The 27377-nt window shown below is 38.4% G+C and overlaps 2 protein-coding genes across 3 annotated transcripts in view; one reads left to right on the forward strand and one right to left on the reverse strand.

Moving 5' to 3' along the window:
• The window catches only part of cenpl (centromere protein L), a 31502-nt gene extending 17702 nt beyond the window's left edge, over positions 1–13800 (reverse strand). The window contains exons 1-2 of the mRNA XM_033028378.1: positions 13787–13800; positions 7946–7951 (exon numbers count right to left, since the gene is read on the reverse strand). The gene's annotated coding sequence lies outside the window, so the exon portion shown is untranslated. The remainder of the gene's footprint in view (positions 1–7945; positions 7952–13786) is intronic.
• The window catches only part of dars2 (aspartyl-tRNA synthetase 2, mitochondrial), a 30843-nt gene extending 5361 nt beyond the window's left edge, over positions 1–25482 (forward strand). Inside the window, exons 3-17 of one of the 2 annotated variants that reach the window (XR_004413281.1) lie at positions 104–170; positions 4421–4522; positions 7182–7277; positions 8818–8941; positions 12964–13010; positions 13204–13310; positions 15830–15899; positions 16176–16355; positions 17383–17490; positions 18603–18665; positions 20624–20776; positions 22334–22547; positions 23167–23277; positions 24425–24500; positions 25092–25482. Coding sequence is in view for 1 of the 2 variants with exons in the window: in XM_033028373.1 (XP_032884264.1) it covers positions 104–170; positions 4421–4522; positions 7182–7277; positions 8818–8941; positions 12964–13010; positions 13204–13310; positions 15830–15899; positions 16176–16355; positions 17383–17490; positions 18603–18665; positions 20624–20776; positions 22334–22552; positions 23167–23277; positions 24425–24500; positions 25092–25282 (1714 nt within the window). In the remaining variant the exon portion in view is untranslated. Of the gene's footprint in view, positions 1–103; positions 171–4420; positions 4523–7181; positions 7278–8817; positions 8942–12963; positions 13011–13203; positions 13311–15829; positions 15900–16175; positions 16356–17382; positions 17491–18602; positions 18666–20623; positions 20777–22333; positions 22553–23166; positions 23278–24424; positions 24501–25091 lie in introns of both variants that reach the window. The other variant, XM_033028373.1, reaches the window with a different exon arrangement.
• The last annotated feature ends 1895 nt before the right edge of the window (positions 25483–27377 follow it).

Below are 27377 nucleotides of genomic sequence, written 5' to 3' on the forward strand. Positions count from 1 at the left end.
GATGGAGAAAAGTATTGTCAGGCCTTAGTGATAGAAGGAAAGATTTATTGTAATTGAATGCTCTATCTCCTCTTGTTATTAACTATTTATTGTGTTTATTCAGACAGGACCTCTTTATCATTCTGAGAGATTTTGATGGTTTAACACAAATTGTTCTACCACAGGAGGAAGTAAGTAGGTTCAACAATTATTATAGCAAGTTATATAGTATGGAAATGGGCTCTTTGACACAATTTGTCCATGCAGGCTAGGATGCCTAACTAATTCTAATTGACTGCATTTTGCCCATATATCCCTCTAAATCTTTCCTACCCATGTACCTGTCCAAATGTCCTGTAAACATTGTAAAAGTACCCACCTATACAGCTTCCTATTACAGCCCATTTTATATTCCTTATATCGATAAACTTGCCCCTCGGATCCCTTTTAAATCTTTCTCTTCTCACCATAAATCTATGCCATCTAATTTTCGACCTCTCTATCCTGGGGAAAAAGATTTTGGCTATTCAACCTACATGCTTTTATATATCTTGATAAGATCACCCCTCAATCTTCTACTCTTCAAGAAAAAAAGACCTCTCCTTATAAACTAAGCTCCAGACCTGGTAACATCCTCATGTATCTTATCTGAATCCTTTCCTGCTTAAACATATACTGGGTGACACAATACTTCAGTTGTATTCTCAGCAAAGATTTCTACAGTTGTAACATGATGTCCTAACTCCTATGCTATGATTGATAAAGACAAGCATGCCAAACACCACCTTCACCATTGTGAATACCAGTGCCATCATTTTTAAGGAACGATGTACCAGCACCCCTCGGTCCCAACAGTCTCCAGGATCCAACCATTTACTGTGTAAGTTCTGCCCTGGTTTAATTCACTAAAATGCAATACTTGACACTTTTCCTAGTTAATTTGCCATTTCTCCAGATACTGTGGTAAACTTAGATAACCTTCTTCACTGTCGACTGCATCAACAATTTTGATGTCATTCACAATCTGAATAACCATGTTAAGAACATTGTCATCCAAATCGTTAATATAGTTCCAAACAACAGTGGACCCAGCACTGATCCTGTGGCGCACCACTAATCACGTGTTTCCTATCAGAAAACAAACTTCCCAGTACCACACTCCTCCCACTAGGCCAATTTTGTACGCAATTGGCTTGATCCCACGTGATTTACGGGAGTTGCTGTCTCCAAAGGGAAGCCAGCATCATCAGGGACCCACACCACCCTGGCCACACACTCATTTCACCCCTGCCATCAGGATAAAGGTACAGGAGCCTGAAAACTAATGTCCAGATTCAGGAACAGCTTATTTCCTACAGCTATGAGGCTATTAAACACTACGACCTCCAAAAGCTCTGAACTACATAGACTATTGTTGTTATTATTGCACTATTATTGTTTGTTTTTATGTGTGTGTGTGTGTATATATATTATAGGTGTGTGCATATATACACACACTGAACTTTTTTCTCGTTTATTATATTGTTTACCGTTTACATATTCTGTTGTGTCATTGTTTTATCTGGGACATATGACAATAAAACACTCTTGACTCTTGATAAACCTGCCACATTAGCCTACCTTGCCGAGACCTTGTCAAAAGCCTTTCTAAAGTTCATCTGCCCTGCCTTCATCAATACTTGGTTACCTCTTCAAAAAAACTCAGTCAAATATGTGAGACATGATTTTGCATGCAAAAAGCCAGTCATTCTTTTCTCTTGACTATCCCTAATCAGTCCTTGCTTTTCCAAATGCTGGTACATCTTGTCCCTCAGAATCCCTTTCAGTAACTTTCCCAGTACTGATGTTAGGCTCATTTGCTGGTAGTTACCTGCTTGTTCTTGCAGGCTTCCTTAAATAAATGCACAACATTAGCCACCCGGTGTGGCTAAAGATGCTAATATCTCTGCCAGTGCTCCTGCAATTTCTTTCCTGGCTTCCCACAATGTCTTAGGATACATTTGATAAATCTGGGGATTTATCCATCTAAATATGCCTTAAGACCGCCAGGTTCTCTTTTGTAATGTGGTTATATTCCAAGACATTGCTATACATTTTCCTTAATCCCTTGGGCTCTATTAATTTTCTCCACAGTAAATGCAGATGAGAAATATTAATTTAACATCTCATCCAATTCCTGTAGCTCCACACATAGATGACCACATCGATCCTTATGGGGACCTATTCTTTCCCTAGTTATCAGTTTACTCTTAATCTAATTGGAGAATCTCCTTAACTTTATCTGCCAAAGCTATCTCGGGTCCACGTTTTGCCCTCCTGATTTCCCTCTTAAGCGTACGCCTAAAACTCAAACCCCTCAAGGGATTCACCTGATCCCAGCCGATTATATCTAGGATGCATCTTCATTTTCCTGACCAGTGCCTCAATATTCCTGGGTTCCGTTACCCTGCCAGCTTTGCCCTTCACTCTAACAGGAGCATGCTGTCCCTGTGATAAATTAAAATCCTAATTATGAATCCTGAAATCCTAAAGGATAATTTTGAAGATATTAGACAGGCACTTACAAACGTTGATTGACAGAGGCTGTTTGCAGCTAAAGGAATGCGAAGAAGTATGCAAATTTAGCAATCCTCATATTTCTCCATATCTCTTTAATTACAAACAGCCTTTCTCAATACAAGTTCCTGTCTAATACCTTCAAAATTATCTTGCCCGTGTAGAATTTTAATTTATGGATGTCTATCTTTTTCCATTACTATTTTTAAAAGTAATAGATTCATGTACTCTGGTCCCTAAGTGCTCCCCTGCTGACACTTAAGTCACTTGCCCTGCTTCATTTTCCAATAGGTGGTCCAGTGTTGCCCCTCTCGACGCATGTTTGAGAAAGCTTTCGATGTTGAAAGCATCAGGTTCCCGATGTTGGGGGAGTCCAGAACCAGGGGCCACAGTTTAAGAATAAGGGGTAAGCCGAGGAAACACTTTTTCTCACAGAAAGTTGTGAGTCTGGAATTCTCTGCCTCAGAGGGCGGTGGAGGCCGATTATCTGGATACTTTCAAGAGAGAGCTAGATAAGGCTCTTAAAGATAGCGGAGTCCGGGGTTATGGGGAGAAGGCAGGAACGGGGTACAGAGTGGGGATGATCAGCCATGATCACATTGAATGGCGGTGCTGGCTCGGGGCCGAATGGCCTACTCCTGCACCTATTATCTATTGTTTTTCCTGGACGCATTTAATAAATTCACTCCCATTTGAGCTCTTTGCAGTATGGCAATCCCAGTCAATATGATGCAAATTAAACTCGCCTTTCTATTACAACCCTAGTACTCTTATAACTACCTACGATCTCCCAATGTCTTTGCCCTCTAATTCCATGGAATATTGGGGGGCTTATATACAATCCCATAAAAGTGGTCATCTTCTTACTTCTAAATTCCACCCTTATAATCTCACTGGATAATCCCCGAAGAATGATCTTCTAAAGTATTGCTGTAATGTTCTCACAAATGGGAAATGCAATGCCATCTCTTTTCTTATTTTCACTGTTGTCATGCCTGTAGCATTGGTATCCTGCATCTTTGAGCTCCCGGTCCTGCCCCTCCCTTAATCATGTTTCTGTAATGGTGATAATATCCGGTCCAGTGTACCTATCCATTTCCTGAGTTCATTTGCCTTACCTGTCAGGCTTGTTGCATTAAAATAAAAGCAGTTTAATATATCAAACCTCCCTCTCTAATTGTCCTGCCCTCCTGTCCTGGATATTGAACTTGCTTGTTTTAACCTTTATATTTGTCTCAGCCTTCCCATTTGCCACATACTGTTTTGGGTCCCATCCCTGCCAGACTTGTTTAAATCCTTGCAGTTAGCAAATCTCCCCATTTGGATATTGGTCCCCTTCCACTTTAGGTGCAATCAGTACATTTTGTACAGATCCCACCTGCTTGGAAGAGATTATGATTGTCCCTGTATCTGAAACTCTGCTTTGTAAACATCACAACATCAGAACTATCGTCATTATAATTTGTTCTAAAGAAGATGAATTGGATCTTAACTGTAGAACCTCTGTTGTTTTTTAATTTTAAAATAAACTGTAAACATTGTCATAACAAGTGTTTTAATGAATAAGTATTTTGTAGTTCTTTTCTGACCTTTCTGTGCAATTCCTTGATAAAAAGAGATGTACAATAAATGACCCTCCATATTTGGAAATGGCATTGTGATACTGATACCTTTGGTGACAGAACCTGTCATTATATGGCATACTGGATGCCAGTTGTGTTAACAGCTCCTTTTGACTGTTCACATTTGCAGCATGTGCTTATTCATACATTGTCACCCACTCATCTTTTGTATCAGTCACTTTTACCAATTTTATTTTTCCTTTATTGGCTCTGGAAAGGAGCTATGCCACAATTAAATTTTATTGTGATCTCTCTCTTCACAGTCCACTGCACACGTTAAGAAGATGCTTTGTGAACTTCCTCTTGAATCTGTAATTAGTGTCACTGGAACAGTCATTCCAAGGCCACCAGGACAAGCTAATCCGGTCAGTTGGTGACTTCTGCATCTCCGGTGTCACACAAAGTTAATACTATTTGTATTGTTTCTCTTGATATTTATTCCTTTCCAGACTAAATTAAATGTTTATCTTTTATATCAGCAATGCAGATCAGAATTGCCAGTCACATTGACAATTAAAGTGCATACTTCTTCTGAAGGTTCCATTATGTAGGTTGAATGCAAGTGTTTTACACATTGTGAAATATTGTCCTACTTTCTCTTCCTTCCTCTTGTTTTAGCACTTCTTAGTGCAAACCCCATTTTTCATTATGCCAATTTTCAGATTTGCCATTGTGCTTTTCAGATATCAGGTTTTGGTGTCAGTTTATTATTGTCACGTGTACCGAGGAACAGTGAAAAGCTTTGTTTTGCATGCTGACCAATCAGATCAGATAATATAAATACATGATTATAATCATATCAAACTCAAGTACAATAGGTGGAGCAATGGGGAAGATACTGTGCAGAATATAGTTATCAATATTGTAATGCAACAGTTCCATAGACGTCCAATATCCGCAATGGGGTGGGGGTAGAGGTGAATAGGACAGTAAGCCAGCTTATGGAAAGACTGTTCAGAAGCCTGATAACAGAGGGGAGAGAGCTGTTCTTGAGTCTAGTAATACGTGCTTCTGTATCTTTTGCCTGATGGAAGCAGAGCGAAGGAATGGTTCAGTCTTGAATATGTTTGCTGCTTTTCGGAGGCAGTGTTTCATGCAGGTGCAGTCAATGGTTTGTATTTGCATGAGATCTTTACAGGAGAGTTGTCAAACAAAATTTTACATTGAAGGGATATTGAGACAGGTGACTAAAAACTCGTTTAAGATAAATTATTTAAGACACGCCTTGCGAAGTGGAAATATTCAAGGCGGAAATTACAAAGTTAGCACACTCGGGAAAGGAATATACTGCTGCTGCTGCTGCTGCTGCCACATACTACTGTAGTGGTGCAAATTAGGTGTGTGTAATAGGCCAGAGCTGAAAAGTCCAAATATCTCTTGGTCATGCAAGCTGGAGTAGAATATAAAGAGAGTGAGCAATGATCTCATGGTGGGTTTTAAAAACAAGAGAAAGAATTCTGAAATCAAGACATTACTCAACTGAGAAATATCATAGATTAGTGATTTCAAGAATGGTTGCCATATTAAACTTGCAAATAGACAGAGAATTTGGCAGTCTTTTGTTACAATTGTGATCATAGTTGAACAAATTGTGCATTGGTTGTATAGTACTTTGAGGCATCCCAGGATTGTGAAAGGCACTATTTAAATGTATGTTTCTCTTTTTTTCTCTCCCAGTACTGTTAACAATTTATTCAAATTTCAAGTTTACATTGATTGTCACATGCACCAATTGGTACAGTGAAATTTGGGTTACCATACAGCCATACGAATAAAATAGAACACAACACACGATAGAATTTAACACAAACATTCCCACACAGCGGAATCAACATTTCCCACTGTGAGGAAAGGCAACAAAGTTCAGTTATCCTCCTTCCTCTTTGTTCACCCGTGGTCGGGGCCTCCCGAGCCCCCCGCAGTTGCCGCCACGGCGGCCCGATGTTAGGCCCTCTTGCCGGGATGATCGGAACTCCGACGTCGGAACGGAAGTACATTCTCAGCGGCTTGGAGTTCCGAATCGGACACTTCTCACCGGAGACTGTGGCTCCCGAAGTCCACAGGCCGAGCTGGGCGGAGATTCAACACTGGCGGCCCTCGGCAAAGGGATCACCAGGACTCCGCGATGTTGAAGTCATCGCCGTCCGCGGCTGGAAGCTCCGCAACCACAGCTCCACGATGTTAAAGCATCAGGCCCAACACTCTGGACCTTCAACAAGCGATCCCCGGTATGGCATCGCCCGCTCCGCAATGGCAAATCAGTGCTGCGCCGCCGCTAATGCTCTGGTCGGTTTCCAGATGGTAGGCCGCGAGGGGGGGGGGGGGGGGTGCGAAGAAGCGACTCGGAGAATAGTCGCATCCTCGCCAGGAAATGACTGTGAGAAACGCTTTTCCCCCTTACCCTCCCCACCACCCCCACACAAAAAGACAAAGAAACCTCCAAAACATACTTTTTAAACAGACTAAAAATAAAAAAAGATGAAAAAACACACAGACTGCAGGCAGAGGATGCCATCATACGGCGCCCCTGGTGGACCTTGTGCATAGTGTCCACCCTCTGGACACCTAATGCAATAGATAACCCCTATATTTATTATTTCATAACAAAGTGCTTGCTAAACCATTTGTTAAATATCAAATTGACAATAGCCATACTGTGTCAAATTTATTTTCCTTGTTTTAAAGTTTTTTTTGTTTTGGACTGAGCATCATTTCCTGGACAGTGTATTTACCACGTTTCTATTGCTGGTTCTCTGACTTGGTTACCAGAATGTACCTGAGCCGTGCTGCACGGATTTGTTTTCCACCTTGTTGGTCTGTACAAATCACCTCCTATCTCAAATTCATGTTATAATGTGGTATCACGCATCTGTTATGTATGTGCAATTTCCTGAATAATGTGCCAGGCCAGTGAATCTGGTTCATATTTACTCAAGAATGCTGTAATCTCAGAGCCATTTGAAAACAGTGCTTCTTTTAATTTTGTTATAATATGACTTAAAACGGATATCTTCTCATCTTTAGGAGATGTCGACAGGTAAAATTGAAGTGCGGTTGCAGCATGCTGAGGTCATGAACAGATGCAGAAAGTTACCCTTTGAGACCAAGGAGCTTGCAAAGGTAAATCCCGGAATGAAATACAACATGAACAACTGCAGAAGTCCTACCCAACAGACAACATATAGTTTAAGCAGTTATGGAAGCACCCCAGGAAACCATTTTCTCAATCATTATCCATATTTTCAATTCTTTTTGGTTCAGTGGTGGTGCTGTTTAAAGTTCCATTACTCTACTCCCAATGTTCTCCCTGCTCTGTTAATTCATGGACCTATGGAATCAGTACTATTCAATGTTGCTTGTTTGTACATTTTCCCAATTCACCCAATTTTATGAATCTTCTCAGGGTCTGCAAAAAAAAAGCAGATGCTCACCTGTATCCACCTATCTAGGCTTTGGCCTGCCTGCACCTCTCTTCCAGCTTTCTGACAATCAGTTTGAAGAAGGGTCCCGACCCTGAAATGTTACCCTTCCCCCTAATCTCTAGAGATGCTGCATGACCCGCTGAGTTATTTCAGCATTTTGTGTCTTTTTTTTAATGTAAATTGGCATCTGCAGTCCTTTGTGTTTGCAAATGCTGGAAACCTGAAATAAAACCAGAAAATGCTGAAAACACTCAACAAGTCAAGCACTGTCAGGTCCAAGACCCAAGAACTGCATTTGTGTGCATTGTATACATCAATGATTTGGATGAAAGGATTCAAAGTAACATTAGCAAATTTGCAGATGACACAAAGCTGGGTGGCAGTGTGAACTGTGAGGAGGATGCTATGAGAATGCAGGGTGACTTGGACAGGTTGGGGGAGTGGGCAGATGCATGGCAGATGAAGTTTAATGCGGATAAATGTGAGGTTATCCACTTTGGTAGCAAAAACAGGAAGGTAGATTACTATCTAAATGGCGTCAAGTTGGGAAAAGAGGAAGTACAACGGGATCTGGGGGTCCTTGTACATCAGTCTATGAAAGTAAGCATGCAGGTACAGCAGGCAGTGAAGAAAGCGAATGGCATGTTGGCCTTTATAACAAGAGGAATCGAATATAGGAGCAAAGAGGTTCTTCTGCAGTTGTACAGAGCCCTAGTGAGACCACACCTGGAGTATTGTGTGCAGTTTTGTTTCCCTAATTTGAGGAAGGACATTTTTGCTATTGAGGGAGTGCAGCGTAGGTTTACAAGGTTAATTCTCGGGATGGCAGGACTGTCATATGCTGAGAGAATGGAGCAGCTGGGTTTGTACACTCTGGAGTTTAGAAGGATGAGAGGATATCTCATTGAAATATGTAAGATTGTTAAGGGCTTGGACACGCTAGAGGCAGGAAACATGTTCCCGATGTTGGGGGAGTCCAGAACCAGGGGCCACAGTTTAAGAATAAGGAGAAAGCCATTTAGAATGGAGATGAGGAAACACATTTTCTCACTGAGAATGGTGAGTCTGTGGAATTCTCTGCCTCAGAGGGCAGTGGAGGCGGGTTCTCTGGATGCTTTCAAGAGAGAGCTAGATAGGGCTCTTAAAAATAGCAGAGTCGGGGATATGGGGAGAAGGCAAGAACGGGGTACTGTTTGGGGATGATCATTTAAAAATTCAAAATTTCTATCTTTCTGCAGAAATCAGAAGCACTACGAATGCAGCACCGGTACTTGGACCTGAGGAGCCCTCGAATGCAATACACCATGCGACTTCGCTCTCAGATGGTCATGAGAATGCGGGAGTATCTCTGTAATTTACATGGTGAGATACAATGATGTGAGGATTTCACATCTGACTGTCCATTTAAAATTATTTTTTCTTTATCCTTTTTATAACTATATTTCTTCGTAGTATTCTTGCCACTTGGAATTAGTGTATTCCAGCCTCCCTAAAGGGTCATGTGCACATTCCTTGACTTTTATCAATGGAGTGTTGAGGGGGTGCCACTGTTTTACAGAATAAATGCCATCCAGTTGTTCAAACGGACCGTGTACTCTTGGTGTCAGCATTGACAATTCTCCTTCAGTCAACATTTCAAAAATATATTTCCCTTATTTCTTACTTTCTCATTCCAGGTTCTTTGCACCTTTGCTCTGTCTACTCCGCAGCAGTAAAGATGGTGCTTCAGAGAACATGAAAGGCATTGTTGGCTCTGATAATTAAATTTCCTTGTGATAACATGCCTCAGTTGGATTTTCTCTGTTGTATTACTTTGATAATTTTCTAAGGCAACATTAAAATTTTAGTAAAATTTTAATTCGTCAAATGCGCCAAATAGACAATCATTTAATAATTTGAGAAGGCTTTTCAATATAATGTACTCTCATAATGAGGACAATGAAGATATTTCAGTTGTCACGCTGGATGCAGAGAAGGCATTTGATCAAGTAGAATGGCAGTATTTATACAAGGTACTCCAAAAATTCAATATGGGAGAGAATTTTATTAGATTGGTTAAACTACTTTACGATAGACCTACGGCAAGAATACTAACTAACAATACGCTATCTCCAAAATTTTACTTATCAAGGGGTAATAGGCAAGGGTGTGCCTTATCACCATTGCTATTTGCCCTTATGATAGAACCGTTGGCCGAAAGGATTAGAAATCACCCGAATATTCACGGATATAATACTAAGGTCTCAAAGAATAAAATTTCACTATATGCTGATGATATCCTTTTATATATTACTAATACACAAACGAGTATACCCACCTTATTAACACTAATTGAGGAATTCGGCTCTTTTTCAGGATATAGAATAAATTGGAATAAAAGCGAAATTATGTCTTTAAAACCACAGGATTCGAGACACTTACTAAAATTCCCCTTCAAAATTGCAACAGAAAAATTCAAGTATCTGGGTATTCAAATTACGAGAAGACACAAATCATTATTTAGTGCCAATTTTATACCACTATTAAATAAACTGAATGATATGATTAAATTTTGGAAAACGCTTCCGCTCTCATTGATAGGTAGAATTAACGCTATAAAAATGACTTTCTTACCACAATTAATATATTTGTTTCAAGCGATCCCAATATACCAAAATATTTTTTCAAAAAACTAGATTCCACTATCACTAATTTTATATGGGATTACAGAACACATAGAATTCAACGAAAGCATTTGTGCAAATCTAAAGAAGTTGGGGGTTTATCATTACCTAACTTTATGTATTACTACTGGGCAGTGCATATTAAGAACATAATGTACTGGCTGGATAGTTCCACTCAGCAGTTGGAGTGGATAAGAATGGAGAAAGAGGAGTGCTATCCGCACGATATAGGAACGATCCTGCTCTCACCGATAGAATTGAATAGTATAATATATAAGAAGAACCCAATTATTCACAATATAATAAGAATTTGGAAACAAATAAAAGTATCCTTGAAATTAAATAATTTATCAGTACTAACCCCACTATTGAACAACCCCGCATTCAAACCTTCTCTCATCGACAACACATATCAACAATGGGATAGACTGGGGATTAGGAAAGTAGGGGATATGTATGAATTGGGCAAACTGTTATCATTTCAACAATTAAAATTAAAATTTAAGTTGAAGGATAATCAATATTTTAAATATATACAAGTATGTGAGTTTATGAAGAAATATACACATAGATTTCAAACTATATTTTAGACCCTTTAGAAGAAGCAATGAATATTAAGGCTGATTCACAAAAATTAATATCATACTTTTATAATAATATATTATATAGAGAATCACCCTCAACAGAAGCACTAAGGGAAGATTGGGAACATGAGCTAATGATAAAGATCTCGAAGGATAGATGGGAAAAGTATTTGATGAATACACATAACTGTTCTATTAATGCAAGACATAATTTAATTCAATTCAAATTATTACATAGACTATATTATTCAAAAACGAGGTTGAATAAATTTTATCCAAACGTCTCTCCCAGATGCGATAAATGTTTGTTTGTTTCAAAACGCATAACACATAACACATTCATTTGTGGGATGTACAAAGTTGAATAAATTTTGGAGTGATATATTTGATATATTTACAAAGCTCTTCAAGTCAAGAATAGAACCCAAAATGGAATGGATTATATTTGGAATAATAGGAGAAGATACCAATTTAAATAAAGACCAAAATGTTTTTTTTAATTATGGGTTAATAATTGGAAAGAAATTGATACTTAAATTTTGGAAAAATACAACCATACCAACTGTTAAAATGTGGATTAGGAATATGATGGACATAGCACGCCTTGAAGAAATGAGACTCCGACTAATAGATAAATATGACCAATTCTTAAGGAGTTGGTCTCCTTTCATCGACTTTTTGGAATCATGTGATGCAGCGGTACCATAAGGATTGCTGATTTCAGTTCATGACGTGGATAGATCTACATCTCCGAATACAGATTTGAAAAATTCTCTTTTAAGGGGCCTTCTCTTCTATTTCTACTTTCCACTTTTTCTTTTTTATTTATTTTTTATTTTTTATATACACACTTCACGTTTTTCTACTCTCTACCATCTATTTTTCCACTTTTTCCCCTTTTCTATTGTTTTCTTTTTCTTGTCTTGCTTACTTCCTTCTCATAACATAAAACTAGAGGTTGTACATAGAATGGATTAAGGTATGACATAGTTGGCACCTAAAATTAGGATCCACTGTACTGTTTTGTACTGTATTAACTTCTAATAAAATAAACAAATTAAAAATAAATAAAAATAAATAATAATTTAAAAAATAAAATAAAAAATGCTCCAAATAATAGAAAGCATGAAATGTGTGAAAGTAAGTAAGTTTATTGGCCAAGTATTCACATACAAGGAATTTGCCTTGGTGCTCCGCCCACAAGTAACAACATGACATACAGTGACAGTTACGAATGACTCACAAAACACTAAACATTAATAATAAAACATTAATGATAATACACCATTGATCAAGCATGCGAACCAACAAAATACCAGATCAAAGGGAGGCTACAGATTTTTGGCTGTTGAGTAGAGCAACTACCCGTGGATAAAAACTGTTTTTATGTCTGGTTGTGGCAGCTTTGACAGTCCGGAGTCGCCTTCCAGAGGGAAGTGATTCAAGGAGTTTGTGGCCAGGGTGAGAGGGGTCAGAGATGATCTTGCCCGCTCGCTTCCTGGCCCTTGCAGTGTACAGTTCATCAATGGAGGGAAGGTTGCAGCCAATAACCTTCTCTGCTGATCGGACGATTCGCTGCAGCCTCGTGCTTGGTGGCTGAGCCAAAGCAGACCATGATGGAGAAGGTGAGAACAGACTCTACAATGGCCGTATAGAATTGGACTATCATTGCCTGTGACAGTTGTGCTTCCTCAGTACTTCCTAGGAAGTACATCCTCTGTTGTGCCTTTTTGACTGTGGAGTCGATGGTAGACCTCCACTTAAGGTCCTTGGAGATGATTCCCAGGAACTTTAAAAGACTTCACAGATGTGACTGTAGTGTTGTTGATGGTGAGTGGGGTGAGGGGAGGGGGAGCTCTCCTAAAGTCTACAATCAATTCAACTGACTTAAGTGCATTGAGCTCCAGGTTGTTGCGATGGCACCAGGACGCCAGCTGTGACACTTCCTGTCTGTAGGCAGATTCCTCCCCATCCTGGATCATTCCAATCAGGGTTGTGTCAGCCGCAAACTTGAGAAGCTTAACAGAGGTGTCTGTGGAGTTGCAGTCGTTGGCGTAGAAAGAGTAGAGGAGAGGAAATTTGTGATAATCAACAAACAATGCATGCAGTACCTAGCTATTCTCTGTTTTATATTCAGGTTTTGTAGATGTGGAGACACCAACATTGTTTAAGAAAACTCCAGGAGTAAGTATGTTTTGGTATTTTCTTCTTTATATTTAATATTTCCAAAAACTTCAAAATTTTTTTGCAGCCTAATAACCAAACCTGGTGTGTGAACATGTGAAACACTGAAAATTGTTAATTTGTTTCAGTTTTCAGGTGGCTGGGATGGACATAAATGAGCTTTCGCTAAATTTAACTTGTTCCTTATTCTCAGGGAGCAAAGGAATTTGTGGTACCTTCAAGGGAGCCAGGGAAATTTTATAGTCTCCCGCAAAGCCCTCAGCAGTTCAAGCAGTTACTGATGGTTGGAGGACTGGACAGGTAAGGTCTTATACTAACCAGTAATGGGGACATGAATTATGACTTGTTTTCAGGTATTGAAACATAAATTATCTTAAAATAAGAATAATACATGATGGACCATCTGACATGTCGAGTTCCATTTGCAACACTCTGGAAATTGAAACAGCCCATGCCAGTGTATTGCAAGACCCAACTGTTGATCTGCGACAAGTAACATTTGTGCTTCAAATGCTAAGTGTCGTCATTCACAAAGACTAGAGCTAGACTAGAGCCCTAGTGAGACCACACCTGGAATATTGTGTGCAGTTTTGGTCCCCTAATTTGAGGAAGGGTGTTCTTGCTATTGAGGGAGTGCAGCGTTTACAAGGTTAATTCCCAGGATGGCGGTACTGTCATATGCTGAGAGAATGGAGCAGCTGGCCTTGTACACTCTGGAGTTTAGAAAGATGAGAGGGGATCTCAATGAAACATATAAGATTGTTAAGGGGTTGGACACACTAGAGACAGGAAACATGTTCCCGATGTTGTGGGAGTCCAGAACCAGGGGCCACAGTTTAAGAATAAGGAGTAAACCATTTAGAACGGAGACAAGGAACTTTTTCTCACAGCATGGTGAGTCTGTGGAATTCTCTACCTCAGAGGGCGGTGGAGGCAGGTTCTCTGGATGCTTTCAAGAAAGAGCTAGATAGGGCTCTTAAAAATAGCCGCGTCAAGGGATATGGGGAGAAGGCAGGAACGGGGTACTGATTGGGGATAATCAGCCATGATCACATTGAATGGCGGTGCTGGCTCGAAGGGCTAAACGGCCTGCTCCTGCACCTATTGTCTATTGAAAGGGTATTTACTACCTATGCATGGCATTCAGAGGTATTATTATTGATGTATCATACACCATTAATGACCTCAAAGTTATGGCAGACCAATAGCTTAGCTGTGAGAACAGTCTTTGAGAGTGGTTATACTGACTACACCAAATGACCTTTAGCCATCTACAAAGCACATTAGGAATGGAATGGGAAACCTACTTTCCTAGATTCATGCAGCTCGAACAAGACTCAATAAGTTCAATACCACCCAGGGCAAAGCAAAGTGTATTATAATTTTTTATTTTTTTATTTTTTTTAAATTTTAATCAGTTGTGCAGTTTATTGGCATAATTGTAGGCCAAAGGCCCTGTTTCTCTGTTGTGCTTTTCTATGTCCTAACTTGAAACTGGGAACGCCGTATCTCGCATATCTTTTACTTGCGCACAAACCTTCTACACATATACAGTGGTAGAATTTGAGTGTTTATTATTTGGTCAGATAATTATGGGAGAACTAGAGAGAACAAATCAAAGTGGTAAACATTGTCAAGCCTTTATAGTCACATATTTCCCATTGCACGTGCAAAATCTTTATCTGAAGTTTAGCTACAAAACATAACAAAATAAAGGAAACGCATGTCATGTTGTTTGCTTGACTTCTACTAAACACTCCTGAGATGTGAAGATTTTAAGTCTTAATTGCAGTTCATTTTTGTATGCTTTTTAATTCTGGTTTCTAGGACAGAACTGCAGAAATTCAAAGACCTTTTTGTGCGTATATGGTGTAACCATACAAAACTTAAGGGTTGAAGGACTTTTTTTTTTTAAAGGCATTTCTAAAAGCAGACTCGTGCATCCTGTATCCTGAAATATGCAACTTTATTCTTGATATGCGGGGAAACACAGGCCATATAACAAACTGTTATTTGTTAAGGTTAACCATTTGCACTGGTTGTTTGAGCCAATCCATCATCCACTCAAATTACCTCTGCCAAACCATATATTCCAGGTTATTGGTCAAATAAATCTTCAAGATTCCATCAGAGAGTAGGTAGAAAAACAGATATTTAGTGATTAACTTCCACACTGTTTCAAACTGACATGTGGGAAGTCTTATTTTGTCATTAAATTTCAATCGAATTTCTCATGGCATGATGGGGGGCACTTCAACACAATATCCATTACGATGCTGTCCCATTTTATCCAAGGTTTTCTTCAGTACCAGTCTGAATATGGCATCTTAATTAATTACCAAACATCCACAGCAATTATTTGATCTGTGGCCTGCACTACACTCAATTTTACTCATACATATTAATTCCATCTATCTTGCCATCAAACTCAGTTACTGATCTAAAAGGTTCCCCCAATAATATCTGTGTTTGGTCAGGTATTTTGTTATTTCTTCATTCTGTGCACAAATTGGCTCTACTTGTTCCTCAAATTGTTAGGCAAAGTTTCAATTCTTGAGCAGCAAGCTTGTGAAACAGGCAATAAATGTAGTAGTTTTTAGTTCATGATATGCTCCCGGTTGCCTCAGTAATCTCAATTTCTTTTTCATCAAAAGAAAATCTAAATTATGAGATTGCAGATGTTGAATTTTAAAGCTGCAGAATGCCATAAAATAATGTATTAATGGCCAGTAAACAAACTTGGTGGTCTTTAGTTTTAGTTCCAGAGGGATATTACATATAAATATTGCATTGGTTCACATGCAACATAATCTCGACAGGTACTTCCAAGTGGCTCGTTGTTATAGAGATGAAGGCTCAAAGCCTGACCGACAACCTGAATTTACCCAGGTGAGCTATGGTGAGTTTGGAATTTCGAGGAAAGGCAAAAGAAGAATAAGTTGAATTTCTTTATGTTAATGAAACTTTAATTTTTGATAAATCATTCCACTAAAATACATTTTGACTTATTTTATAGCAAATGGCAGCAAAATGTATTAATGTGTGTGCTATGGGTAATAATTACATAGAAGTCACCAAATTTTTATATGAAAGATTCTAAAATGTGCAGCTCTGTGTGTAACAATGCATTTTATACTATCTCTAATGCTCAGGTGTCCTTTTCAGATAGACATTGAGATGTCCTTTGTAGACCAGATGGGGATTCAGAAACTGATTGAAGGACTAATAGAGTACTCCTGGCCGAAGGAGAAAGGACCCATCTCTACGCCTTTCTCATTAATGACGTATCAGGAGGCTATTGACAACTATGGCGTTGATAAACCCGATACTCGATTTGGAATGAAGGTTTGTTTCCTTGGGATGAGGTGTACATTGGTATGACATAATTAGAAATAAGTTGCCTGAAAATTCTTGATTTCTTTTTAATGTGAGAGAAGTTCTGATGGATGAGTTCCCTACAGCAAGATGGGAACTAAAGGGTCACATTGCCTAGTGATATTTTCAGCAATGACACTTTAATTGTGTATTGAACTTTTAAAATTGTTAGATGTTTCTCAGTACATTGACACTAAACAACATAATAAGAAAATTGAGCAGATGATATAGGTAAATTTTAATAAGAATTTGAAAGAGGTACAATTAAAACATTGTTAATTCCAGAGCATGGGGCATAGGCTGTTCCAGTATGACAGTCAGAATGGGTCACTGAAAATAGGCCAACAATGAAGAAATGCAGAGATCTGGGTGGGGTGAGGTAGAACTTGTTTATAAGGCTTTAGGAGGTTACAGAATTAGTGAACATTGAGGGACTTGGATATATAAATGCATTTTATAAATTGGGTGTTGCCAGATTAGATATCTTTGAGAGTCAGCAGGACCGTGACATTTTATGTAATTTTGGGATTAGGCAGTTGTAAATCTGATGAAGTTATTGAGAATAGAACCTTGAAAGCAATGAAAAAAACGAGTAGACTAGTTGAGTGCAGAGCAAATATAGATGAGAATTTTAGCGGCAGATGAGCTGAGGCAGAAAAGGAAGTATGGCGGTCTTAATGAAAAGGCTTTGAGGTTTTATCCTTAGCTCAGTCAGGATTCTGGATCTGTGAGAGGCATTTAATACAATTTTTAATTACAGGAATTAGTTACTACCATTTGCTTCACAACATTTCCATCATATGTTTGATCAGTGGGCAAATTATAAACTTCAAAATAAATATTTCTGATGTCCTGATCAAATTCTCTAGTATTTGAACAGGACTGATCAGAAATATTTATTTTGAGATTTTTAATATACTTGATCAAATTAGGGTTAAGATTCCAATTTATGCTTTTGAACTGCTCTCCTAAAGTGCATTTTTGTTTTTAAAAATAGATTATTGATGTCACTGAAATGTTCAAAAATACAGAGATTTCTTTTCTACATGATGCACTGTCCCACACTTCTGGTGTTGTGCGGGCAATCTCAATCACTGAAGGAGCTGTAAGTATAACAGAATTATGATTTTCTCAGGGGGTCAAGAGTGTTTTATTGAGGAGACCCAGTGAGATCGCATCCTCCGTTGACTTGTTGTGATTATAGGCAAAACTGTAATAGGCTGAGGTTCTTGTTGAGGTCGGAGTTGATATGCACCATAACCAACCTCTCAAATCACTTCGTCACCACAGACGTTAGTGGCACTGGTCGATAGTCTTTGAGGAACGTCACCTTATTCTTCTTGGGCACCGGTATTATTGATGCCCTCTAAAAGCAGGTGGAAACCTCAGACCTCAGTAATGAGAGGTTGAAAATGTCTGCAAAAACTCCCGCCGGTTGGTCTGCGCAGGTTTTGAGAACTCGACCGGATATACCATCAGGTCCAGGTGCTTTCCAAGGGTTCACCCCCCCTGAAGGGGAAACCTTCGGTTGTACTGCTGACAACATGTCGCCACAGACAGGCGCCATCTTGATCTCGTCTCTGTTTGATATGCATGTTCACAGGGAAACACACTACTTGTTTTCTCTTTGCATGGTTGTCTATTATAGTCTAGAATAGATGTTTTTAGCCCACCCTATCTCTTATTTGGTACAATACCTATCTTGTTAGGTATAGTGTGAAGATTAGGGGATATAAACATTGTGAGACTTTGCACAAGACTGAGTCAAATCAGATTTGCTATTTAAGATAGCCATTAAACAATGAAATGGTATTGTCATTACCTTGTTAACTGGTTCAGAAATGTCAGGACATGTAAAAGTACATTGTGAGGGTGGTGTACTGAAAGTTAGCAAGAGTGGAAAACACAGATTTACAGTACTAATCCTAATTATAGACTTGTAAAATTATAATTTATAAAAAAAAATAATCAGGCTTTTCAACTGGGATTGTTTAGTCAACCACATTAGGTAGTGTAGAATTGTAAGATGTAAATTCATAGTCTGAACCATGCAGTTACCCTGAAGGGCCTAGCAAATGCACAAGCTCATGGACAGTTATTCTCACTATTGTTCTGGCACTGTTTGTAACAGAAAAGCCAAAGACTTGGGGTGGAGAGAAATAAGCGAAACATTGTACTTTTTCCATTTAATTACATTCGATGTTTTCATTCTTTCAGAAACTTTTGAAAAAGAAGGATTTAGAAAACCTTATGAAACTGGCGAAGGCCCAGATGAATCAGGTAATGCAGTAACATGTATTGCTTTTATAGAAAGTGTAATTAACAAAGGCACCTACACACAGAATAAATTGGACCTATTCCCACTTTTCAGCAGATTAATTGTGTTATTAGACCAGATTATATTCAAATAGCTAAAATTTAAAATATGATCTATTTATAATCTAAGCAACTGGATAATAGGTTGGTGCCATGTTCCAGAACTCAACCTGTTGTGCTACAGGTTTGAGCAGGTGTGTAAAATTGTAAATATGGTTGTTTAAGATGCTTGTTGTACAGAAAATCTCTTAAATAGTCTTAATACTTAAATAATCTTGTTGACCAAATAATTATTAAATACAGATAGATAAATTCAAAGTGCTAGTTTAGACTTGATTCACAATAATATCAATGTACTACTACAGCAAATGACAAACGTTTTCAGGCCAATTCTTTTTGGTTTGTGCTTTGGATATGAACAAATAAGTCCTGTATGGAATCTAGCAAAATATTTCAATTAATGATTTGGGTTTCACAAACTACAAACAAATTTTCCACCTGGGTCACATTGTGAAATAATTGACTTATTCTTGGGAATTATTTAAAAAAAGATTAGACAAAGTCACATCTATTAATCTTAGAATAGATGCTAACATCTATTAAGCTTAGAATGAAAGGTAGCTGAAATGCTTCTGAGCATTTATTATTGAAATCAGAAACAAAGCTCTGTCACAATAATTCGGCGCAGACAGATGAAATTATTGAATAGCAATGCATGCAAAACATGGATCCTTTGCAAATGCTGATCTTATAGCATCTTGTAGCAGAAGTACAGCGGATAGAGTTGAATGTGAGTATGTGCAAGCACATCATTGATCTGTGAATAACACAACACAAGCCAGAAACAATATTATTTAGAGACAAAGGTTTTGAATGTCTATGTACAAAATCCACTTTAAATACTCATATCTTAAAAGTACAGAGATCAAAGTATTTTCCTTCATCTCAAATTGACAGAATGAAAGGTGGAGAAATTCATATATAATGAACTCTGATACAATCCCACCTGCAGTATTGTTTTCATTTTGGGACATGGCACATCCGCAAGGTATAATTGCCTAAAAAGGAGTGAGAGTTTAGTTTCACAAGAATGGTACAGGGACTTGCATGATGATGGGAGTTTGCCTGCATTTTATTACCAGGAGTTGCAAAATTATGGATTTCATAACTAAGGTGCTTAAAAAAACTTATCGGTGCGGATGCAGAGATTTTTCTGTACTTTTTCTTTGTAAATGCTGATACATTGTCAAGCAATTATGTATAATAGCTGTAGAGCTTATGTTTTTAAATGGCAATGTAGCACATGCATAGAAAATCATTGAAGAAGCAGATGGAGGTTTTAATTTATAACAGTACAAGCCTAAAAGGATTGATCTCAAACTATATTGATGCAAAATTAGGACAATAGAAATAGTGTGCCAGGTGTAGGCTATTCGGCCCTTCGAGCCAGCACTGCCATTCACAGTGATCATGGCTAATCATCCACGCTCAGTACCCCGTTCCTGCCTTTTCCCCATATCCCTTGACTCCGCTATCTTTAAGAGCTCTGAGGCAGAGAATTTCACAGATTCACAACCCTCTGTGTGAAAAAGGAGGCAGGAAGCAATTTCCCTGATAGACCTGAACCTTTGTCTCAGGCTTTTACATGGCACAGGTGCAGTAGAAAGCAGCATGGAATCACTGATTATAAGATAGGTGCTATTGTTCTCTGTATAGTACATTCTAAAACTATGGCTCCAATGTTACTGTGGCACAGCCAAGTTTTCTTCATTGGGTTTTACTGAGTCACCTGCTTTGCTCCACTTCCTGAAAATCATTTGCAGTGCTAGCCTCTTCATCTCAGACATGATATAGTTGCTAGACATAAGAAACCACTGAAGATAATACCTCCTCTGTCACTTATGATTGATCTAATCCAACAGGACCTGACATTTTTTGTGCTGCCAACTGATGGTGCATTGAAATCTCCACTTGCCAAAATCCTAACGAATCTGGAGCAATTACAACTATGTCAGGCAACAAATCTCCATAAAGATGATGTGCTGATACTTGCAGGAGGTGACAAGGCAAAAGTAGTAAGTATTTAATTAAAAGTTATTAGAGACCACTCACTACCCAAGGAAAAAATAGACATTAATTTGTAAATTAATGAGAATTAGTGCAGATTACAGTGGTTAATCAAGGATAGCCAGAGGTAATTTATGTCCGATTAATCAGATGGATGAGCTTGCAAAAAAAAGGGTAAGTCCTGTGGACTCTTGACTCTCTTGACTCGTATATAGACCCGTGAAAGGTTTTGAATAGTGTTATATTAGATCCCGATTAAGATGGTATTCGAAAATTAAGGAGAAGTGGCAGTACAAATAAAACATTGGTCCTGTAGTTAGAAGAAAAGGAAATGAACAGAGATTTTACACTGGGAAGAGGCTTTAATTGATGTTCCCTAACGTTCAGGCACCAATCCCCCCTCCTGTTTCATAAATCACCTGAGTACCTACAACAGGGTTCCAAAATATGCAGTGTAGTTGATAGCGGTGAGGATTGGTACAGATTTCAGGATAACAAAATGATGAATCGTGCAAACAGGTTAGGCAGATAAGTGTGAAGAACTAATACAGAATGACAGCATTCTGTGAAGGATGTGATTGAAATCCACGTACACTATTTTTTAAACACAAATTTGACAAATTGAGAAGATTAAGATTGAGTTATTTAGATTAATAAACACAATCATAGAAAGCAAAAGTATTATGATAAAAGCTTATCAATCGCTAGGCCTTAATTTTGTGGCAATTCTAGGTAACAGCGAGGGGTTACTGTAGTAGAGTATGTTGGCTTAATAGGTTTTATGGTAAATAGAGGAATAGTGGAGGAAATTATTTCTAGTACGTCAGAAATCATTGGTAAAATAACAAATAGGGAGAGACGGAAACCAGAACTTTCTACCTGAAAGTCAATGCAGGTTGATCTTCCAAACTTTTTTCCGAAACTGGGTTCTAGGAACTAAAAGAACCACAGGAAAAATATTTGAACCGATGCTGGGATCACTTGTCCATATCTATATTGTGCCTGTAAACAAGGGGCTTGCTTTTGATTTTGATAAAATTTTAGGATAATTCTCGAAGGAACCAGACACCACCACCCCCCATTTCAAACAATTGCTGAAGAGCTCACCTTTTGAGTTCTGGATGTGTTCATGCGGAATCTACTTTCTATCTTCGCTATTGGGGGTATCATCACCTTACATTTAGACTAGCTGACGGGTTTTCATAATAACTCTTTGAGGGTGGCACAGCAGTAGAGTTGCTGCCTTACAGCGCCGGAGTCCCGTGTTCGACCCAGGCTTCAGGTGCTGTTTGTACGTTCTCCCCGTGACCGCGTGGGTTTTCTCAGAGATCTTCGGTTTCCTCCCACACTCCAAAGACGTACAGGTTTGTAGGTTAATTGGCTTGGTATAAATGTAAGTTGTCCCTAGTGTGTGTAGAATAGTGTTAATGTGCGGGGATCGCTGAGGACTCTGTGGGCCGAAGGGCCTGTTTCCGCGCTGTATCTCTAAACAAAAACTAAATTAAACACTCATATACAATATGTGATCTAAAGTGAGACATTTATATTTTTACCTTTTTCCTCAGAGTGCTGCATTAGGGAAGTTGCGGCTGGAGTGTGCTAACATACTGGAGTATAGAGGAATTGCCCTCCGAGACCGAAATACATTTAATTTCCTGTGGGTTGTCGACTTCCCACTGTTTCTACCAAAGGAAGAGCGATCTGAAGAGTATGAATCGGCCCATCACCCCTTCACAGCTCCTCACCCAGATGATGCCCACCTCATTTACACAGAGCCTGGTAAGGTATGACAACAAAATATAAATTCTAAAGACAACTTCTTAGTCACTTTTATAAATTTTGGACAATGCTTTTACATATTTGTGCCTTCGGGGATAGATTTCATAGGTATATCAATGGTTTTTGATTTGGAGTTAATTAGGTGATTTTTACTGTGACTTCATTGTAAGAGAATTCCCAAAGCTCACTGGGGAAATAATAATTGGAGGTCAACTCCTAAAATGAATGACTCAATAGTGTAAGTAGCAGAGTTTAGATGCTTGATCATCCAAGAGATTCTCAGGTCCTTTCAAGGCTACAGCAAATCCACAGCAGTAAAAATAAGAGGTGTTTGGGATCTGTCTGATTTACTCTCCTTCAAATTTGTCTTACATTTAAGATCAGAACAAAAATGTAACCATGTGTATTCTTGTTTTATTTGGACTTGTGTATCTGCTGCATAACCCCAATTACCTGATATAGTCTGCAGGTCCTTTCAAAGGTCAATGGATTTGGCTTTCCTATCATGATTGCTTTCAGAGTTGCTGAATATTTACAGCCTTTTCTATTTTTATTTAAAACAAGCAGCATCCAAAGTATTTCACGTTTGTTTAGTATTGCTGGATTCTGTTTTCCTCAGGTGAGGAGTCAACATTATGACCTTGTACTAAATGGCAATGAAATAGGAGGAGGTTCCATTAGAATACATAATATGGAATTGCAGCAGTATGTACTCGAGTCGATATTAAAGGTATGTAACTGAATTTGTCTGCTTGTTTCTCAATGAAGTTACAAATGAAAATGTATCAAATTTTGTTTCCTCCAGAAATTTGCAAAGGGTACAGTTAGTAAATCACTATTAGGAAGCATGTCCTCAGAATAAGTGTTTAGCCATTTAGGACACAAATGTCTCATTACAAAGTGTGTTGTGAACATTTGAACTTATCTGACGGTAATAGATGTGTAGTTATTGAGTATATTTGAGGCCATTATTGATATGCTTTGTGGATATTAAGGAAATCAGGAAAATATAAAGTGATGGAGGTACAGAATTAGCTGGGAACTTAAATAACAGTTAATAGTGAATCGCCATTTCTTGCTTCTTCAAAACAATATCCAATTTTGTTTCTTTTCTTTTGCTGTCCTTGTCCCAATGATTTTAATTTGGTCAGTGACCATTATGTGTTATTGTAAGAAACATCTTTGGAAATTTGAGAAGCATGACTTCAACTTTGGTACCATATATTTACCAATGAAGTCAAGTTAGCTCTTTATGATTTGTTTTTACAAGTCCATATCTGAGCTACAGGGAGAGATTGGGCAGAGTAGGACTTCAGTCCATGGAGCACAGAATCTTATCGAGGTGTACAAAATCATGAGGGGAATAGATAGGGTGAATGCATATCTTTTTTCTTAGGGTAGAAGAATCAAGAACTAGAGAGTATAGGATTAAAGTGGGAGGGGAAATATAATCGGAATATGAGAAGAAGCTTGGAATGGGCTGCCAAAAGGAGTAGTTAAGGCAGGTACAATAACAAAATTTAAAGGACATTTGGAAGAAAGGTTTAGAGGGCTATGGGTTATGTGTGGTCAAAAGGGACTAGCTTGGATGAGGCATCTTGGTCAGCATGGCTGAGCTGGGCCAAGAACCTGTGTGTGTTGTATGACTATATTTACAGCAATATTCATGTAATGATGCGTAAATGAATGTTCTCCTGTACTCCACTTGCTGGTAAATGGTTTTCTGGTTCTCAACACTTTTTACAACTTCTAGCAAAATCCAAAAATGTGTTAGATTTCAATCTTTTGAAGCAAATGTAACAACCGGGCAGGTCAAGTGTGATAATCATGTGGAATTGTTTTAGTTGAGCAGCTCTTTACTTATTTGTGTGCCATAGGAAGACACTGGATTGTTACAACATCTGCTGAAGGCATTAGATTCTGGAGCACCGCCCCATGGTGGGATTGCATTGGGTGAGTTCTACATAAATGTTTGTCAATCTGTAATCAAGCAACACAGAAGGCTATGATTGAATAAAGCCGACATGTATTTATATAGTCTAGTATGCAAGCTCACAATTTCAGTTGAGGATGTGGAATTTTGTGGATTTATTTAACTCTGAACACTAAAAGGTAAATTCAATCTTGGTCTGAATTTTGCTGGAAAACACTTTTGCTCTGTGTAAATTAATTAAATATAATTTAAAGGCAAGTTTGAGTATTTCATTGTTAACTTTATGGCAGTTAATTGGTCTGAGTGTTTTAGTGCAGCATTGGTGGTTTTCCACCATTGTTATTGTCACTTAAACTAGGACTTGCTTTTTATTATCAAAAATAGAATTCAAGCTCTGGCATGTCAGATTTGAGATTGTTCTCTCAAATTTAATCCAGTAATGTAATTACATCACCACCTGTGGTTCTTTTCATTCCTAAAATGGAATGCTGATCAGATCAAGCTATATTTATTGAAGCAAAATACAACTAAACCATGTTTTTCAAATGTTATATTACTGAGTTTAGACAATCAATCAAGCACCCTAAATTATCTTATCGGTTTCATTACAGGCTTGGACAGACTGATAGCTCTTACAGTTGGAGCCTCCAGTATCAGGGACGTTATTGCTTTTCCTAAATCTTTCAGAGGACATGATCTAATGTGTAATGCACCAGATTTTATGAGTGCTGAAGAACTGAGTCCGTATCATATTCAAGTCAACTGGCCCAACAAAATCCATGAGGACAGCACCAATTCATGAAAGTTAACGTAATGATTGGTAAATGAAACAAAAGCTGCAGAGGCCAAAGTAGATTTGGACCATTTCAATGTTTGTAACCTACAAGTAACACTGAAGGTTGGTATGTCTGAACTGCTCCCAGCGACAGCACACTTTGATGCTTACCGCACACTTATCAAATCATGGCAATTTAAATCATTAAAAACATATTTTCTAACCACTTTCAGGCTAATAGTCTCTAAAGTTCAGCGGGTTCTCCGAAAGAGAGGAAGATTTCTATCCATACAGCCTCTTTTGCATTGCTGAGCTCCTCATTGAATCTTCCTTGTGTCAGAGGCAGCAATACTAACAGTGTCAACATGACACTGCTATGAGGATAGACAGAAGTTATAACCATCTGAGGTTTAGGCCTGAGTTTACTTTCACAACTTGTAAATGTATGATGAAATATTTTAAGGTACTAAGTGAAATGACTACTTAAAGGGCAAGGCGTTGGCTGAATGGTATAAATTACAAGATTAATAATCTAGATCCCAAGACAAAGTTGTGGGGACTTACGTTTGAATCCCACCATGGCATAAGGATAAAATCAAACTATGTAATTTTTAAAAATCGATTAAAAAACATAGCAAATTACTTATCTAATCAATGATGTCTTGTGGAGGAGGAAATCTTGTGTGGGCTGACCTCGACTTGACTCCAGAGCCACAGTGATGTTGTTGACTCATAACAGTCCTCTGAAATGGCCTAGCAAGCCATTCAATTGAAATTAACAGCCAGAAAGCTACAAATAAACAAAACTGTGCGGATCACCTAGACTGGACAAATGTCACAAATTGCCCTGTGGAGTCCTCCTCACTAAAATTGGTGGATTGTCTCACAGACTATTCAAGCAACAGTCTGACATAGCCATACTCACGTAATCAAATCATACCTCACAATCAGTGTCCCAGGCGCCACCCAGCAAGATAGACACGGTAGAGATGGCCTCGCATGTTTCCCAATCTATCATCATCATCAAACCAGGAATACAACCCCGATTCCATGAAAAGTGCTGGAGGAGCAGCATCAAGCATACCATGGAAAAGAATGGGGGATCAATGTGGTGAAGCTACAAGACAAGACTACTTGTAGCAATGTTACAAAATTTTGAGATTTTAAAAATCAAGTCTAATTTATCCCATCAGATAAAGCATAAAAAGAAGTTTAATTTGACACCTAATTCACTTTCATATGTTCAGTATTAAAAAGGTTATGGCCAATTTCATACTCGGAAATTAGCGTCTTGTTCCCTATTGCTTTTTCATTGACTTAACACAAAAGCTGTGATCGAGAAGTCAAAAGCCCATAACTTTCTTAAAAATTAAGAGAACTGAAAGAAATTTTCAGTTATTATAGATTGAAGCATTCTGAAACAAATGAAACAATCTTACTTAGATGACTTGAAATTAAAGCATATAATTAGTTAGTTACCTAATTGTAGCTAATTACAAAATTCAATTACTAGATCTAAACATCTATCCATTTCTTAAGAATAGATTAAGATAGTGTCCAAATAACATTCGCACAAGAATTCACAATATAACATAATTTTTAAATCTCATTGTCATGGGTTTATAGGCCAAATGGAAGGAATAAATGTTTAATACCTGTAAATTAATGGCCATTGAAATCAGCTTGCGAGTGGGATTTTCTGGAACGCGATCAATTGGAATGTTGGGGTTGCGGTGATTTAGTCCCCCATATCTGCAGCAAAAATCTGCCGGTTCGTTCGGGGGAAAAAAATCACCGTTTCACAACTTAAAATGTGAATTAAATGCATCTTAAGAAACACTTTTATACATAAAAATAAACTACTTTGTTTTACATGTCCTCTACGTAAAATCTGGCCCTGTGACGGCTTCAGAAGCTGATTTTAAAATCACTCCAGCGATTAACTTGTCGGGCGAATTTTTTAAAAAACCACACAGAACGGCCGTCGGAACGATTCTTTAGCAAACGCTTGCCCTCCAACAAAATATAACCCAGGACCAGAAAACCACGTTTTAACCCTGCCCCCCTCCCCCCCCTCAAACCCGCCAAAATCGCGCACACGGCCAGTGGCAGAATTGCAGCG

Source organism: Amblyraja radiata, chromosome 10 (genome assembly GCF_010909765.2).
Source record: "Amblyraja radiata isolate CabotCenter1 chromosome 10, sAmbRad1.1.pri, whole genome shotgun sequence".
Classification (NCBI taxonomy): Eukaryota; Metazoa; Chordata; class Chondrichthyes; order Rajiformes; family Rajidae; genus Amblyraja; species Amblyraja radiata.